Source organism: Loxodonta africana, chromosome X, assembly GCF_030014295.1.
Source record: "Loxodonta africana isolate mLoxAfr1 chromosome X, mLoxAfr1.hap2, whole genome shotgun sequence".
Taxonomy (NCBI): Eukaryota; Metazoa; Chordata; class Mammalia; order Proboscidea; family Elephantidae; genus Loxodonta; species Loxodonta africana.
In genome coordinates this window covers 62473869-62489833 of record NC_087369.1, presented here as the reverse complement: position 1 = coordinate 62489833, position 15965 = coordinate 62473869, and the positions used below count along the sequence as shown (strand labels likewise).

General features: G+C 49.6%; 1 protein-coding gene and 1 non-coding gene across 4 annotated transcripts; both read right to left on the bottom strand.

Annotated features, from left to right (window-relative positions):
• Positions 1-341: 341 nt before the first annotated feature.
• Positions 342-8645, bottom strand: LOC100658905 (melanoma-associated antigen D4). Of its 3 annotated transcripts, XM_064278299.1 has the most exons (14): positions 8463-8645; positions 7410-7620; positions 6322-7152; positions 6148-6174; positions 5810-6013; positions 5643-5706; positions 5342-5421; positions 4843-4934; positions 4175-4254; positions 4048-4090; positions 3525-3587; positions 2261-2375; positions 1490-1920; positions 343-1076 (listed from the first exon to the last, which is right to left on the bottom strand). In XM_064278299.1, the coding sequence occupies exons 2-14, from the start codon at positions 7596-7598 to the stop codon at positions 1067-1069; spliced, it is 2229 nt and encodes a 742-aa protein (XP_064134369.1). In that variant the 5' UTR covers positions 7599-7620; positions 8463-8645; the 3' UTR covers positions 343-1066. The 3 variants fall into 3 exon arrangements, with proteins under 3 accessions (XP_064134368.1, XP_064134369.1, XP_064134370.1); XM_064278298.1 differs by having other exon boundaries at positions 342-1076; positions 6148-7152; XM_064278300.1 differs by lacking the exon at positions 6148-6174 and having other exon boundaries at positions 344-1076.
• LOC135228980 (small nucleolar RNA SNORA11) lies at positions 2777-2905 on the bottom strand. The gene has a single exon (XR_010319842.1). It is a non-coding gene; the product is annotated as a small nucleolar RNA SNORA11 (small nucleolar RNA).
• Positions 8646-15965: the final 7320 nt, after the last annotated feature.

Below are 15965 nucleotides of genomic sequence, written 5' to 3'. Positions count from 1 at the left end.
GTCTCCCTCTTTTTAATGCAGGGCCCTGTCCTCCTAAGCTCTGGACATCACTGGGGGACCCAGGAAAGCCCTGGACACTGTCCCTGCCCACTGCTGAGCCCTTCCCAGGAGTCCATACTATCTCTGCCCTCACTCTCTTCCACCTGAAGGAGTTGTAGCCCTGTCCCACCTCCTCCAGGTATCACCCAGCCCATGAAGGCACCAGGACCAATGCCTGGCCTTGGTGTGGGGGAGGGGGAGAATGCTGCTTCCATGGAAGAAGACCACAGAAGTCTTGGTTCACAGTTACAAGCATTGGGCTGTCTAGCACTGCCTGGAGCTTTGTTTTTCTTAAATTCTTCTCTTAGCAATAATGGCTCCTCCTCCTCCTCCTTGCTGGAGGGGTGAAAATGTCATTGTGAGTCCTGCCTATTGTCCTTAAGCCAGGTCACAGTGATGAGGTCTTGAAACCCTGTGGATGATGAGGGAACAGTTCCAGGACAGCACCTCTAAAGACAAGGGAGCAAGAGGTGGGTCCTGGTGAGTGCCTATGGACTCTCTTTCCTTGCTGGGAGGGACAGTTGGCACCAGCCCACAGTCCTCCACTCCATCCCTTCCCCTGCTCCCCTGCTGGAGTCTACCTGGGGCTGCTGAGCAATGCTTGTAATACATCACACAACTATGTGGACTGGGGCCTCTGTAAACTCATGGTATCCACACTCAGCTGGAACCTCAACACCTCCCAGAATCCTACCCATGCCTACCCACCTTTTAGGCAGAGGCGGGGCCCACCTACACCAGACAGCCCAAAGAAGGTTCCTCCCTAAGAGCCCAACCACATGGCAGTTCTAGCAACATGTGCACACGAAAAGGCGGAAACGTCCAAATTAATTTTGTAATTTTAATGTAACACTGATACCAAAAACATGAAAGCACAAGAAAAAGCAAGCAACAAAGGCAGAAAAAGCGAAGAAAGCTTCATCTTGCATGCCATCTTCAATCGACAGGTAGAAGCTGCCACGAGTGCTGGGTTAAGAAGGAATCTGAGGAGGCACTCTGGTTTGGAGAGTAAGATTGCTACAGTTCATCAGCGGTGTCTGTAAACACAAGAAACAAAAGTGAAAACATAATTTGAAATACATTAAACAGTGAAGGATATATACAACAAAAACAGTGTTTTTCTATTCTTCATCATTCTCCTACCCCAGGCTTCCCTCTGACATCTCACAGCTCCTCTGCACACCCTCCTCAGAGTCTACTTGAAACCAAAAAACAAACCAAGCCCACTGCCATTGAGTCGATTCTGACTCATAGCGACCCCGTAGGACCGAGTAGCACTGACCCCATTGCGTTTCCAAGGCTGTAAACTTCACGGGAGCAGACTGCCACATCTTTCTCCCACAGAGCGGCTGGTGGGTTTGAACCACCGATCTTTTGGTTAGCAGCCAAGTGCTTAACTACTGCACCACCAAGGCTCCGTAGAGTCTAATTTATCAAGTGAAAATCTTACTGAATCCAGGAGAAGAAGTTGGCACCGGCTCTGGCGGCATTTCTGGTCCGGATGGTAGAGCTAGTGCTAGGGCCATCTAGGATGCTGGTGCTGGCCCCACCATTGGTGCCACTGCTGACACCAGCTCTCCATGTGGCTCTCCTGTTGGCACGGTTACTATTCAGAAGGTACTGATGGTACCTGGCCCAGAAAGCAAACGGTATCCTGGCCCAGGCATCGCCAAAATCTCCATCCTCATCCCAGGTCAGGAGCTCCACCTGTATGTCATCCCAGCTCCACCGTCCAATCAGAGCTTCATCCCCGATATTCATCTGGGCCCTCATCTGTGCCCTGGCATGTTCCTCAGCCATATCCACATCCATAGTTTTGAAAGCATCATCCACAGCCTCCAAGAAATGAGCCTTCCATTCCCTGGGGTCTCGGTTCTGATTCTGAGATGCAATAAGAGCAACCATAACCACAGAGCTACCACACATTCATTGAGCACCCGCTTCCTGCTATGCAGCCTATTAAGCACTTTGCTTTGGAAGATAAAAAATAAAGGTTACTGGCATCAGGCTTCTATAATAGGTGCCAGGCCCGGGATTTCACCCCGTCCCTCACACTGACTACTTCTGTGACCTTGTATAAGTTACTTAGAAACCTTTCTGAGCCTCTGTATCCTCACTGGCAACAGAAGGTGACAAGGAGGCTGTTGACCAATCAACAAACAAGCAAGGTATGGAATGTGCCTATGCCTGTGCATGGCACCTAACAGAGCCTCTCCGTTACCTGCGCGATGAATCTCAGGACCCTCATCTTGCTGGTCTCATGGCGGGCTCGCAGGCCCCAGAGGAATTCATACTCAGGTGGGCTGCTATTTGGGATCTTTTTGTACTCCAGGTACCTTAGTGAGAGAGGAAAAGAAATTTTTGCTTCTAACCAAGCAGATCTGTTTTTCATCTAATGGGTTCCAGGTGGCACCTCCTCAAGCCTAACGCTACAGCTCAGCTCCTGGAAGGGGATTTCTCCACACCCAAACTCACTCCCAGGGTTTTTGCCTCTGATATTGAGGCCTTCAGAACCCTGGTGGCACAGTGCTTAAAAGCTCGGCTGCTAACCGGAAGGGCGGCTGTTCAAATCCACCAGCCACTCCTTGTAAACCCCGTGGGGCAGTTCTACTCTGTCCTATACGGTTGCTATGAGTTGGAATCGACTCGACGGCAACGGGTTTGGTTTTGGTGTTGAAGCCCTCAAAGCCTTATGTCTTTGGTCCTACCCAGAAGCAACTGGAGGTGCAGGGGAGGTACGTGTAGGGCATTTGTTCATCGGAAGGCCGCAAGTTGTGGGCCCCTTGTCACAATGAACCCGAATTCCTGTTGGGTGTTTTGTACACAGAGGGGCCATTCTTCAGGCTCCCTGCTCTGAGCACACCTCACTGCAAGGGTCTCGTCTGAGACCTGGCCAAGCCCTACAAAGTTCCGCCATAGAAGACAACTGTAAAGGGAAGACACAGACAACCGAGAGTGGCGTACTCCATGCACACTCTGTATTATGCTCCTGACAGAGTGCGCACGAGCAGGTCCTCGTATGGGAGTGTGTGTGTGTCTGTGTGTCTGTGTGTGTCTGTGTGGTATGTGTGCCTGTTTGGGGGTACACACGTTTCCCAAGAACCAAGGATGGGGTGGGCCCTGGCCAGAAAGTCAGGAGAACTGTGCTCCAGGCCTGAATGGTCCCATTACCAGCTCTGGGCCATGCCCAGAGTCTTCTCCCCAGGTTCCTTAGATGTGAAATGGGGGAATTCTCATAACAGCCAGTAGGGCAGGCGCTAAATGAGAAGGCGGTTGTAACACAGCCTGCGCCGTGTTCTCAATGTGTGTTCCCTTTCCCCGACATTGCCCTGGAATTCTTCTATCCACAACTCACATACTCTCATCCACTTTCAATATATCAAGGCACCCGTTCCTCTAGTGCTAGATATGGGGTGGGGAAGGGCTTTCTGAGCCAGACCAACACACAAAGGAGCACATGAGTGTGACACGAAGTTAACACTTACTTCTGCTTCACAAAGTCATCTGTAAGGAGCTTCCTCAGATCGCCAAGGAATGGGTGCCTCACCCTGACGGCAAGAAAAAGAACCTACGGTTAGAGGTAGTAAAAGAAATAAAAAAAGAAATAGTAGCAGTGTCCAAATTTGGGCAGGAGCACTCCCTAACAAGATTGAGAGCTTCCCTGCCCAGGGGGCTTCCCCGTGGAGGCCTGGGCATGCAGCAGAGGCCAGACAGCCACTTGTCAGAGACGCCCTAAGTAGGGGATCAAAAAAAAAAAAAGGATCAAAGGCGCCCCTAATTCTGACCGTCTACCTTAGACGTTGTCTGGGGACAGACAGGGGACCGAGAGCAGAGAGGAGGCTGAGAGTTCAGGACTGTTTCGTCATCCACCTTGGTGAGATCCTTTGCTCTCTACTGGACCAGGACACCCCACTCCCCTGCACCAGACCACCACGCTATTGAAATCCTGGGATCTCTTTTGCCAAGGGACAACACTGAGAGGTAGGAGCTGAGAGAGGCCAATCATACCCGGGGTGCAGTCCCATCTTGCGTAGTGCCTCCCAGAGGACAGCTGCAAGGGAAGACATAGCACAGGAATTCAGCACACGAAAATGACACTGTGGGCGGTCCCCCAGCCACAGGTCCAGCCACTCACCCTCGCTAGCACGGTTGCCATTCATGAAGATGACGCCCAGAATCACCAAGACGAGACTCAACCTGGGAGTGTCCTTGGTCCTAAAGGTGTAGAAAGAGGAATCCTCTCCAGCAGCCATTTGCACAAGAGACTACAGCCGGCTCACCCAACTAGCCTCTCCCAGATTTCTCAGCTAGAGGGAAATTCTTCCCAGCACTTGATCCTGGCAGACAAATCATTCCTCCGCCTGACACTTAATCACTTCATCCATACAATGTGTATACTAATACTTTGCTTCCAGGGTTCTACAGAGGGCAGGGGCAGTCACAGAGCAAATGCTGGCAAAGGTGTATTCAGAGGCAAAGCCGAACTTTTCCTGCCCACCGGGCCTCAGAATCTACCCTCAACAGGAAGCTCTCCAGTGAGGACCACCCAGCCAAACCCTACTGCTCAGCAGGGAGAGGCAAGCAACGACAGGCCGGATTTCCTGGGAAGCTTCAGGAGGTAGGGAGCAAAACCCTGACCACAGCTACTATACGTTTCACTCAGTCATCACTGGGCACCACTACCTGTGTGTAGGAGCTGTGCTAGGAACGTAAGCCCTGTTTTCCTGTTCCTCTGAGAGCATGTGGGGGGCTGGGCAGGAAAGGGGCGCCACCAAGGAAGGCCACAGCCCTTCCCTTTCTTACTTCCCAAGAAGGCGAGCTGAAGAGTCCTGTGTGCAGACAAGAATATACAGGTGTTCTTCCTTGTCAATTTCCTTGAGGTGGATCCCAAATTTCTACATGGGGGAGAAAACAAAGCGTGAGATGAAAAATCCAGCCTGGGCTTCCTGCAGGCAGCCACTTGATTCCATGTTAGAACTTTTCCTGAGCACAGAACCCCAACTTGTGAGAGAGGGTGGAAGAAGAGAGGACATGGAGGACCTGGCTCCATGGCAGCTCTGATACTGCCCAAGGAGATGAGACTAACTTCTCAAGACAATGAGACACTCAGAGAGGATGAGAGAGGGGAACTGAGGGAAGGACATATGCCCCAAACTGCCAGTGTAATGGAAGCTCAAAGGTGGAGAGGTTAGGGAAGGCTTCTGGAGCAGGCAGTACTGAAGTTGGGCCTAAAAGGGCTGCAGAGTTCAAGGCTTCCCCACTGCTCTTATTCCACAGAGCAGCCCCGCACCCCTGTACCCACCTTTTCCAGAGTGTATGTTGCTCTTTCAATGATCTCTGGGAAATGTTCGTCGTATTCTCGGATGACATCCTTCAGCATGTCTGCAGGAGGGGAGAGTTGGGGAGAGCTCCTGGGCTGAGCAGGGGCCACAGAGCTGCAGCTCCATGGCCAGCCCTGCTGAGGGTAGCACAGCCAGGGTCCTGTGCTGTAGAAATGAAGGAGCCAGCCATGGCCTGATGGGGTGGCGGCATATGAACAAAAGGACGCCCAGAGGTGAGGGTGGGGGAAGGGCAGAGCTCAGGGAAGGGCACAGGTTGCCTACCTGAGCGCTTAATGGGGATCTTCTTGTAGTCCTTAATCATCAGGTACTTCACCAACTTATTTGCCTGGAGAAGGAGGAACACACGGGGAGATCAACGCCTGAGTGACTGCAGAGAACTGGCCGGTGAGGGAGAAGAAGAGGGAGACGGGGGAGGGCGGGCTTCTTACCCTCTCTTGCAGAAGGACCACATTGCGGGGTGGCAAGCACAGTACGTGCCTTGAGGGTATCTGGGACCTCAGGGTCATCGGGGGCCGAGGGGCCATCGGAGTCCTCGCCGTCAATGGGGGTTGCGATGCTCTCCAGGTCGGTGGGACTGCAGGAGGCTCTCTCTCCTCCTCGCTGCTCTCATATTCATCATCCAGGTGCTTGGACTGTGTCATTAGAGGAGAGACCCAGGGTTACCAGGCTCCCCGTGCAAAAGTGTCTGGCACACACCTTACCCACAGCAGGTACTTGGTAAATGACACGTGTTGAGTGCTTACTACGTGCCAGGCCCCGAACTAACCTCTTCTTCCACTAGTCTGTGTGCTCCCTGAAGACAAGAACTTTGTGGAGTAAAAACAATACTCGGCCCACTTGTGTTGGCGAAACATGGACAGGCTGAGAGAAAGGGAGAGGAAAGGGGAGGGGAGGGGAAGGAAGGGAGTGAGGGCGTGTGGAAATGGCAGGGAGATCTCACCTTCTTCGTCCTCTTGCCTCCCATCCTGGCCCGGGGCTCAGCACTGTGCTGAACAGTGGCAGCTGCACCCTCAGGCTCAGGGATGCTTGTGGCCATCTTGGCCTCGGCAGCAGTCACTGCCACAACATTCTGAGGCTCCACCCACCGAGTCTTGGCCAGAGCCTTCCCAGACTTGGTTGTCTTGGGCTGGGTGGCTGCCACCTCCTTGGCAGATGCTGCCTGGTGCACACGAGAGGCAGCACTGAGGCCATCCGTCGCAGCCTCTTGGGCTGGGGTGGGTCTCTTAGGCCGTGGGAAGGCCATGCCACTGACACCTGCAGGCTGGGTGAAATCAAAGACATCGTTCTGACCTAGAAAGACAGTCTTGGGCCGGGTGGTATCCAGCTCACTGGCACGTGGAGCCTGAGAGAAAGCACTGGCAGTACTAGGGCCCTCAGTAGCAGCCTCCTGGGCCTGGGAGGCTGTCTGGGGCTCCGTGGAGGTTGCTGGAGCCCCAGGGGCAGTCATCTCACTGTTGACTGGCATCTTGGAGGTCTGTGGAAAAGCAGGAGTTGTCCTAGGGGTGACTCCCTGAGCCTCGGCATATGTCATGGGCTCGGTATCGTCTCCTGAGGCCTGGTCTCTAGCCACTGGGTGGTTAGCGGCTGCCCTATTGTTGGAAGTGATATGGGCAGTGGCGGCAATGGCAGGAGTGGCCCAGTTGGAGGCCGCAGGGCGGGCTATGTTCGTAGCACGGGCGGCTGCCTCACTGGCAAGGGTTTCTGGATCCAGCTGCAATGCCTCCATCAGGGTCTGGGCCAGCACAGGGTTTTCCAGTTCCCAGGGCTCATTCTGCAAGGCCAGAGAGAAGGGTAGGGGAAAGCAGGCAACTCTGCACACGTGCATCATGCTTCCCCTGTGCTGGCCAGCCTCCTCCCAGCAGACAGCCGGCTCTTCCAAATCTCCCCACCCCCTCAAGCAGGAGAGGGCTTTGGGAAAGCTGGGTAATCCTTCCCCACTCAAACCTCCCTTCACCCGCCCTCCTTGTCTCCTCCCCCGATTCACAGGGGAGAAGGTCCAGGGCAAGCAGGTGGCCAAAGGGGCCTCACCGACAAGATGCGAAAGCCTGCACCCAAGCTACCAAAGGCTCTGAGGATATGGATGTCAAAGCTGGTAAGGGTGCCGTAACCACCAAAAGCACCAAATTCTTCATAGTCGTTTCCTTCAATCATCTCTTCCTCCCCGACTCCCTGGCTACCCTCATCCATGTCTTCAACATTGTAGCCTTCTGATTCCATGCTGTAGCTCCCCTGGGCGGTGCTGTGGGACCCAAGCATAAGAGAGCTCAGCCTGAGAGGGAGGGTGAGGCAGCTTCATGGCTAGGGGGCAGGATTCATTGGGAGGCAGGATTTGGCGGGAGGTGGGGGGTGGCAATCACAAGGCTACTAGGCAGTACAAGGATGGGAGGGATCTACTGGGGTGGATTCTGTGAGGCATAGAGTCCTGGGAAAGGGATAGATGAGGGGAGTTTAGGATAGGCAGGATCCCCATCCTAGTGAGTAGGTTAGAAGAGGGGGCTGACTGAGGGCTTGGGTTGGAAGAATCCCAAAGGGGATGCATTGAGAGACGGAGAAACAAAGGGCTTGGATTTCAGGGTCTGAGCAGGGGACCAGGATGAAGGGGGAGCAGATGGGAGGGCTCAGGCAACAGGGACAGCAGAAGGCTCTGAAAAACTGAATCCGAGGACCCTGTCTGGCAACATCTGGGTGAGGGAAGTCAGCTGGTTCCGGTCTAGATTGTGCTTATACAGAAATGCTAGGAGTGGATGGGGTAGGGGTCTCGGACCTAGGTGAAGCTCGAATTGGAGCGCGGGAGGTCTCAAATCCAACGTACTCCAGGCTAGGGACAAGAGGTCAGCTAGGCTGAGGTTAACTAGAAGTGGCTGGGCGTGGGACCTCCCGACTAGGGAAGCTCATTTCAGGACACAAAGGTCTACTGAAGGGGGCTCCAATCTGGACGCCTGGTCGGGTGTGGGGAGAGCTCCTAAAGTCTAATGGGGTTCTGGCTCTGAGGGGTGGGGCTTTGCACAGATCCTAAGGGGTAGGGGAGGGTGTTGGGTGCCACTCGCCCTCTCCAGGTCCATTCTGGGGCTGGATTCCTACCTTCGCTAGGGCTCCAATGGCGTCGGTCCTCAGCACCAGTAACCCCGCAGCCGCGCCCTCTCTAGCTGCTGCCAGCACAGCAGCTCCAATCACCCCTTCGCTTTTCTCCTTGCAGCCCCCTCTATTAGAGAGCCTGCGCATGCGCAGCCCCATCCACCCGGCCGCTTTCCCGACAAAACCTCTTTTAACCAGGTCCACTGTGCGCATGCGATTCCCAGGGAGCCCGATGGGGTCGGGGAGGGTGGGAAGTGGCCGAGTCGGGTGGGGGGAAGCGCTCTTCTTTCCTCAGGTTCCCTTCACCTCTCCTTTGACCTTAGGTGGGTGGGCTCACTTACACCCTTTATGTCGCTTGTATCATCTACTATCAGTTTGAAGCCCTCCCCCTTTTGCACAATGCTTTTTAGTCTTGTCCTTCCCCCTTCCCCCAAATTTCTCCAGCCTGCTCCGGGATACACTATGGCTCACTTCCCCCAGCATGATCCCTAGGTCGCAGTTAAAGAGATGTCTGTCTGGTTGTCTGACTGCAGCAATACAAATCCTCAGCCAAGGAGTCCAGAGAATGGGAATGGCTGGAGGATGGTGAGACTCTTTGTGTTCCTTTCCACTATCCATCTCTATGGAGCATCTGGAGGCATTTGCCTCCTCAGGTACCCTTTATGCAGCTTTTACATCACAACACAATCTGTGCTGGGGCTTGTTTTCCTCTCACAGCTGCCCTGGGAAGTGAATATCAGCATTGTTACCTGATTAGGGTCTGTGCCCTGGAGCAGTGGAGCCAATGAAACATACTCCAAGTCTGAAAGAGTGAGAAAGTTTATTCAGGAAATGCATACATTACCGGGAACCGGCAGCAACACAGCCTGTCTCTGTGGAGTACCAAAGAGCAATTTTACATTAGAGCTTATATAGAATCTTAAAAGGGTTTCAAGTGTCTTTGTAGTCCCCTGCCAGACATTTCTTTATTAGGCTAAAGATATATACGTATCAGATACCTGGCCTCTGATTTTCCTGTGGGTGTCGTAGGCCACAGGTGGTTGGACATAACAAAAGGTTATCTGCATCAGTTTAAAACAAAGAACAAAGTCCTTAAAATTTGGTTAAAACAAGTCATTAACAGAGGTATGTGAAGGAGGAGGCAGGCAGAGCAAGGAGAAGAACTTATAGGTTCATTATGGCATTGGTTATGTCAAGCTCTCAGTTGCCCACTTTGAAAAAGGAGAAAACATGCTGGGGAATATTGGGGTCACAGCATCCCCATTTTACAGATCAGAAAGCTGAGCCAGAGACAAGGTAAATGAACTACACAAGGCCACAGAGCCAATAAACAGAAAATGCAAAAATTTGTGCCTGGGTCTTTCAGATTCCAAAGCCCACGTGCCACTAGTGCCGACCTGGGGACTGAGGCACCCTCCGCTCTTTAGTTGGGGGTGACAGGGCCTGGGGACTGAGGCACCCTCTCCTCTTTAATTGGGGGTGACAGATCCCCCCAATATCTGTCCCCAAAAAACAAGCTTTGTGTTCCTGAAGGCCCAAGCTCATGCTCTGCCTTCAGGAGAATTCAGGTAGAGAACCCCAGCCCCGCCCCCTGACTACTCTTTGTGTGTCCATCCAGGTGTGGAAATTGCTCCAGTATCACTCTTCTTAGTTGTGAGTGGCATGAGCACGCTGTCCCAGAGGTCTCCCTAGTGCTCACTGGAGCAGCCATGACAATCAGGCACGTGTGTGTCTGAGCCATGGCAAACCCTGGTTCAGAGTAAATGTTAGCTCTGGTTCCTTCTGGAGCTGGGGCCTGGGGCAGCTGTGGTCTCATGGAAGGAGGCTGGGCTGGGCTTCAGAATTCCTGGGGTGGAGTACCGGGCCTGTCTGTTACTGGCTGTGTGAGCCCGCTCAGGTTTCTCAACCTCTCTGAGCCCCAGTTTCTTAATATGCAGAAATGGGAAGCACAAGGAACACTTACTGGGGTCCCACCCAAGGGAACACACATGCCACTGTGGTTGCCAGATCACTAAAAAACTCAAAAAGGCAGAAATTGATAGTCAGATGTGAGGTGTTCCTGACTCAAATTGAACATGCTCTTTTTAAAAAATCCATACTGTACTTTCATACTCATTTTTTATATCAGCCTCTGCCAGGAACCATATGTAGCAATGGAAACAATTGTTAAGGCCACAGCTCCTACTGTATAGTGACCAATATCAGTTCTGCCTGGCCAGATGGTTGGCTTTCCCCATCCGTTTGGTACCAACCTCCCCTGTCAGCTGCCTGTGTCTCTTCAGCCCTTCCCCTGTAACCTGTCTTCTGTGAGACATGACCAGACCCTAGAAACAAAAGCCCTGACAAATCTCTATGTTAATAACTTGAAAATCTACAACACCAGTTCAACCTTCACCTTTGAGGTCCAAATCCATATGTTCACCTGCCTCTGTGATGTCTCCATTTGGATGTCTCAAGGGCTTCTTGTAGTTAGCCTGTCCACAATTGGCCGCTTGGTATTCCCACTCCTCCCACGCACTCAGACATTCACACTTCTCTCTCTCTCTTTCTCCCCTCTTCACGATCTCAGTAAATGGCACCACAATCCACAAAAATATTCACTCCAGAAACTGGAAGTCATCTGCCACCACTCCCCCTTTCTCGTGCACTGCATCCACAGGGGAAACCTCTAAAGATCTCCAGAGTGACCTCTCTGTTAGTCTCTCTCCTCTCCATTAAAAAAAAAAAAAAATCTCATCACATTGGTCTCTCTGAATTCTCAACTCCTTCACTCCCTGAGCAGCAACCTGGAAACTCTATGCAGGCAAGAAGCTCTATCCACGAGGCAATCAGAGGGTTCATCTCCTTAGTTTCCCTTCTCTCAGCAATTGCTGTCCTGTGTGGCTAGTGGTGCCATGCCTTAAAGCCACATATTTTTTAGTCCATAGTTGTTTAGACAGGAGAACAAATCTGGTTCTTGTTAATCCATCATGACTGGAAATAGAACTATCTTATTTCTTTTCTTTCTTTTTTTTAACTGAGCCTTATGCTTCTAAGATGTATCCATGGTGCTATACACAGACAACCCATGGTGTGTATCATGATGTTTTACCTATCTGCTCCATCAGAGGTGGACACTTTCCCCACCTATGGCAATAAATAGACATTTGAGGAAGGAAGTTTCATACCGTTTTTAGTGTCATATTTTAAAGAATATGGGGAAAATGTGGAGAGGAGTAGTGTAGAAACACAAAAAGACCAGTTAGGAGGTTCTTTCTGCCATACTGGTTAGATACAATGCTAATCTGTACAAGGACAGGCAGGGAGATGGAGATGCTTCTCCATTTTTTCTTTGGCCATTACACTGCTTGCTCTCATTCTCTGGATTTATATCAGGGTGTCACTCTCTTCTGCCTTTCTTGGTCTCATACTGGCATATTAGCAGGTCTACTTGCAACCCAAATATCTGTTGATGGGAAGACTGGTCAAGGTCTCTTGAATTTCAAGGATTCCCCCACAACTGTCTGTTCCCTCAGGGCCTCATTCTCCATCCTCAGGTATCATGTTGCCAGTTTTCTTGTTTTTAAAACAGTCTTGCAGCAAGCAGGCTGCCCTCAGTTAGGCCTCATTTTATCACTCAGTAGTTTGACCTTGACATTTAGACTGACCAACCTGGCGGACCCATACTAGGCCAATCCATTGGCTCCTTTTCTTTTTACTTCTTGGTTGTCTTTCTTATAGTTAGATTTGGCCAATTCAGGTCATCTTCTGTTATTACCTTCACACATCTAACTCATTATTGGCTTTCCTTGCACGTATGTTATTTTATGGACCCCAAGTTTACAATTGCCTTGAAATAAGCAGCATATATCACTATTGCCCTCTTGAAAAATACCTTTCGCCTATCATTAAGTTGTATAATGAAAAGGTTTTTCACAATTCTTGTTGATTTCTCACACGTACCCCGTTAATCACTGCCCTGTACCCTCACCTCATCCCCCAAATTATCCAAGGATAAAAAGAATATATAAGAAGAGAATTTTTTTTTTGACGACCACTCTCTGAATAGATCCCATAAGTATGTTGGTTGGTCAGCCTTTTGGTTAGGCCTGTATCCCTGTCCTAGGGCTGCTACTTACTGTTGGAAAACCAATGTTGCACTGTCATAAGCTCTTATCTTACTTTCTTTCCTCTATCTTCCATAAATAAATCCCATTGTGAGGCCACAATTTTGCCATATAGCACCATCACTCAAAGTTATCCACAGCAGAATAATTATTAACTTTTAGCAGCCTCATGGCTCAAGAGAATGGAAGAGTAGAGCTATGGCAAAATTAAGATCAGTGATTTATATTTTTTTTTCAGTATGAAAAGTATTTGTCCATTTCAGTTTATGTTACTCCTCACAACATTGCCTCTAATCCTCTATGTATTTATGATAACAATACAGGTCCACGGTGAATTATAACACAGCATAGAGCTTGGGAAATACTAGCATTGAAATGACAAAATATGGCTGTTTGTTTCCTCTGAGTCTCACTACTCTAACACCGCCTGCAAAAATGTCCTTGGGATCAAATGATCACAGTTCCAACGTTTTCATGTCTGTATTAAATTCTCGATTTCATTTTAGAGGTTTGGTATACTAAATTCCCAATGCCAGCAGCAAGGCAGCATCTATATGGATTTCTTTGTTTTGTCACTGAGAAGATTCAGTTTCATCCCAGTGCCCCATGATGGGGAATTCTCTGTGGTATAAAAAGACTTGATAGGGTATTTTCTTTGTCTTTCTTTACAGACAGTGCACACACCAGCCTATTAACTTCACATCATGTGTCTCCCACACAGCCTCATGAGAACAGCTTGCTTCGGAACGAGGAGTGCTTTCTTGTCCCTGTCCCTTTATCACTGGTGAGATCTCAGCTACTAGCTTTTTGCCAAAAGCAAGAACTGGAATGACAGCTTTGTTGCCTTAATTTTTACAAATTTTTCATGACCACTGTTAAGAACTGATGATGATAGAAAGAGAAGAGGAGCTTATGGAACTAGTATTTTTGTCGCATAGTAAGGTGTGTCATCAGGGAGAGGTGCTCCTTTTCTTTCTTCCTGTCCTTTGCTAACTGCTTCTCACTCTGCACTCCTACCTCCTGTCTCTCTCCTCTATTTCTTCCTCATATTCCCTGTCTGCTCCTCTGAAGCTTCAACCTCTTTCTCTTTCTTATGTCTTTTCAGTCCTCCAAGTGATTTTTCTGCTCACTCCATCTTTCTCCATTCCATTCTTTCTTCTTTTATTTTCCATATCTGGGTCTTTTTCATCCCTACCACTTTGCTCTCCCTCACACATCCCTGCCTGTTTCCCCATTACCAGGAAAGTTTGAAGTCATACATGTAGGGAAGACCACGAATAAGTACACTTGTCCATCCATCCATCTGTCCATTCATACATCCATTCCATTAATTAAAAAAAATGTTCATTGATTTATTCCTCCAGCAAATATGTTTGACATGCACTGAACTAGGTCCTCAGGATATACAGTGGAGAACAAAACAGACAATGGCAACTCTCACCAGGGGGTTTGCACTGGAATATAGAGACAGATATTACAAAAATGACACCTCTAGGGAGGGGGTCAAGATGGCTGACTAGGTACAAGCTACCTCGGATCCCTCTTGCAACAAAGACTTGGAAAAACAAGTGAATTGATCACATACATGACAATCTACAAACTCTGACCAACAAACACAGATTTAAAGAGTTGACCTGAGTGACAGAGACTGAGAACGAACAACCACGGGGAAGCAGCGACTGTTTTCGGAGCCTGGAGCCAGTGTCCCAGTCAGGAAACCTTGGCGCCGGGCTTTGGACTGGGCGCAGGGGATCTGAGCACGGCATCCTGAGATGGCACAAAAATGGGGTGCAGCCCTAGCTCCTGAACTGACCTCAGGGAAGCCCAGCCAGTGCACTCAGGCAGCGCAGCGAAGTGGCTGACAAGAGGAGAAGTCACCGGGAGGCAGCGACTGCTTTTGGAGCCGGGAGTGCAGCGTCCCAGCTGGGGAACCTTGACGCTGGGCTTTGGACTGGGAGTGGAGCAACTAACCGCGGCTTCTGAGACAGCGCAAGTACGGGACGCGGGCCTGACCATTGGGGAAAATCTCTACCCAGCCAGTGCACACAGTCGATGTGCCCCTCGGGAATCTCAGATAAAACAGTCATCCCAAGCAAGATAAGTAACTTTGTCTATATTCTGGGGTGCTACTCTCTCCTGTTTATCTGAACCCTCCCCTCCCCTTCCCAGGCAGCTTCATTAACATTGCAATTTCCTGAGCCAGAGGGCGAACTGCTCTGCGGTTTTTCTTTTCCTTTTTTGGGGGGGGTCTTTTCCTAACCCATTCTTCTGGCCTGAGAGAAGCAACTACGAAAAACCCAGGGACGAAAAATTCTTCCCTAATTGGACTAAAAACACAGAACCAGCTCCAGCCAAGCATATGTGATCCACAGTCTTGGGCTTTCATCCCTACAGGGAATAAGGTGGCTATTAAAATGCAAAGGCATTTCTGATAGGGATCTGACTGCAATTGTTTTAGCGGATTACTGAAAAGACAAGTTTCCCAGGTCTGATATCTCTGCCTATTCAACAGAGCCCTCACTGACCCACAACAGGGAACTGAGGGCTGAAGCTCCACCCAGACCACCTAGCCTCCTGCCTTAGGGGTCTAAGGAGGGTGATACCTATCAATCTGTAGAGGTACTTGCATTGGGGGCCTAAGGTCTGGTGTACACAACTATCACCACTACTTCTCTAGATGGACCCAAAATCAGATTCTACTCAAGAATAGTGAATGGACTCTTTGGCTTATATATCTGTAACAGCCCAAACCAGCTGGTAATAGGACATAAGTGAGTCAAGGGCTGCAACAATCAAGATAGCTCAATCTAGTAGCCCATCTACTTATACTGAAAGAAAACAAAACAAGATAAGACTCAGTGAGCAAATATAGAAAAAAATCACTACAATATCTTAGTGATGGCTTGGAGACAGCAGTCGATATCAAAGCACATAAAGAAGCAGACCATGACTGCTTCTAGAACTCCCCAAACTAAAGAATCAAAATCTTTCCCAAATGAAGATACAATCCTGGAATTGCCAGATACAGAAAATAAAAAACGAATTTACCGAATGCTTCAAGACATCAGGGATAACCTCAGAAATGAAATAAGGCAATCTACACAAAAAGCCAAGGAACACACTGATAAAACTGTTGAAGAACTCAAAAAGATTATTCAAGAACATAGTGGAAAAATTAATAAGCTGCAAGAATCCATAGAGAGACAGCATTCAGAAATCCAAAAGATTAACAATAAAATTACAGAATTAGAGAACACAATAGGAAGTCAGAGGAGCAGACTCGAGCAATTAGAATGCAGAGTGGGAAATCTGGAGGACCAGGGAATTAACACCAATACAGCTGAAAAAAAAATCAGATAAAAGAATCTAAAAAATGAAGAAACTCTAAGAATCATGTGGGACT